Consider the following 1,378-nt stretch of genomic DNA (forward strand, 5'->3'; position numbering starts at 1 on the left):
ATGTCAGCACTAATGAGGCATGCATTACCTTATGTGTGCGAAAAAAATGGGTCACTTTCCGCTCGGTCTGACGTGTTCCTTGTGAACATGCCGCACACGGAACGCAGTTGAATGTACTAATTTAAAAGATATATGTATTCGTTTTATGAATCGGTTAAAAAAGTTATTGTATTCGAGAAAGATGCTATCCCCTTAATATTATAATGAATCGACTGAAAACTTCACATCTTGTACCAATTTTATTCTTCCAAACTGTCGCATGTGTCACTTGTTCTTCTGTGTTATGCCGAACTTCCAGCCCTGCTGTAGAACTCAATGAGTTGTGAAAACATTTCTTCTGCTCGCAATAAAACATTAAACCACGTACCGGTTTTGATCCGCGGCCAAACCTTTAATCTGAACAATTTGCAAGTTAATGACAAAGAATTGGTACAACAGAGAGGCGCAAGCGAAAGACACAGCAAGACGAATCCAATTTGCGTTCCACTTAAGTCATTGTGTTAATGTGTTTTCTTGGCCTCTTCTTTTGTTGATGTAGGTTCTTGGCCTTTCAAATATTCTTCAAGCTCTTCCTTGGTAAACATTTGGAACACCTGATCGGGAGTCATCGTCATAACTTCCACGTTCGTTGAATTCAGTTTCTCTTCCATTACTTGCTTCAGTGTGGTGAGTGCGAGATTGATTGCCTCCTTGACGGTCATTGTGGGCATATAACAATCCTAAAATCCAATGAAACGAAACGATTAATGTATCTTTAGAACAGTTTACTTCCACAAACTTTGTGTTTATGAAGTCACCTGTAAATTCTGCTGGGCACCTTCGCTTCCGGAACCGATCGCCTTCGCATCGAATCGAATGTACGTCCCGGATGGGTCCATATGCCAGAGTTGTGGTTCTCCGTTTTCGATACCACCGAATAGGATGGCCACACCGAACGGTCGGCTCATAGCAGAGTCCTCATCACCATCGCCAAATTGAATGGCCAAGTTCGAAACGGCCTGCGCACACGACTCCACCGACATCCGTTCGTTGTACACAAACCAATGATTCTGACACTCTAGCCGAGCGCGGTCCAATAGCGTCCGTGAATCGGCCATCAAGCCCGAGGTAGCACAGCCGATGTGACGATCTACTTCTACGATTTTCTCAACCTTCGTCGGTTCCATCAGTGACGAGGTGATTCGTTTCTCTACGGCCATCACAACACCTGCGGACAGAATGAATGGTAAGCAATGCCGAAGCCGGATTTATGAGCCGGGTGGTTTGTGCTGCCCTTACCCTCCGGTGTACATATTCCGATGGCAGTGGAACCGAATTTGATCGCTTCGATGGCATATTCTACCTGAAACAAGCGGCCCTCGGGGGAGAAGGTGTTCAC

At 45.1% G+C, this 1,378-nt stretch overlaps 1 protein-coding gene across 1 annotated transcript; it reads right to left on the reverse strand.

The window, feature by feature from the left end:
- Window positions 1-220: 220 nt before the first annotated feature.
- LOC128276598 (proteasome subunit alpha type-5-like) lies at window positions 221-1,372 on the reverse strand (the record flags this gene model as incomplete). The annotated part of the gene is made up of 3 exons (XM_053015055.1): window positions 221-719; window positions 798-1,207; window positions 1,279-1,372. Coding segments are annotated over 3 exons (723 nt in total), but the record flags the coding sequence as incomplete, so codon positions are not given.
- Window positions 1,373-1,378: the final 6 nt, after the last annotated feature.

This window comes from Anopheles cruzii, unplaced genomic scaffold (genome assembly GCF_943734635.1).
Source record: "Anopheles cruzii unplaced genomic scaffold, idAnoCruzAS_RS32_06 scaffold01689_ctg1, whole genome shotgun sequence".
In the NCBI taxonomy this organism is placed as follows: Eukaryota; Metazoa; Arthropoda; class Insecta; order Diptera; family Culicidae; genus Anopheles; species Anopheles cruzii.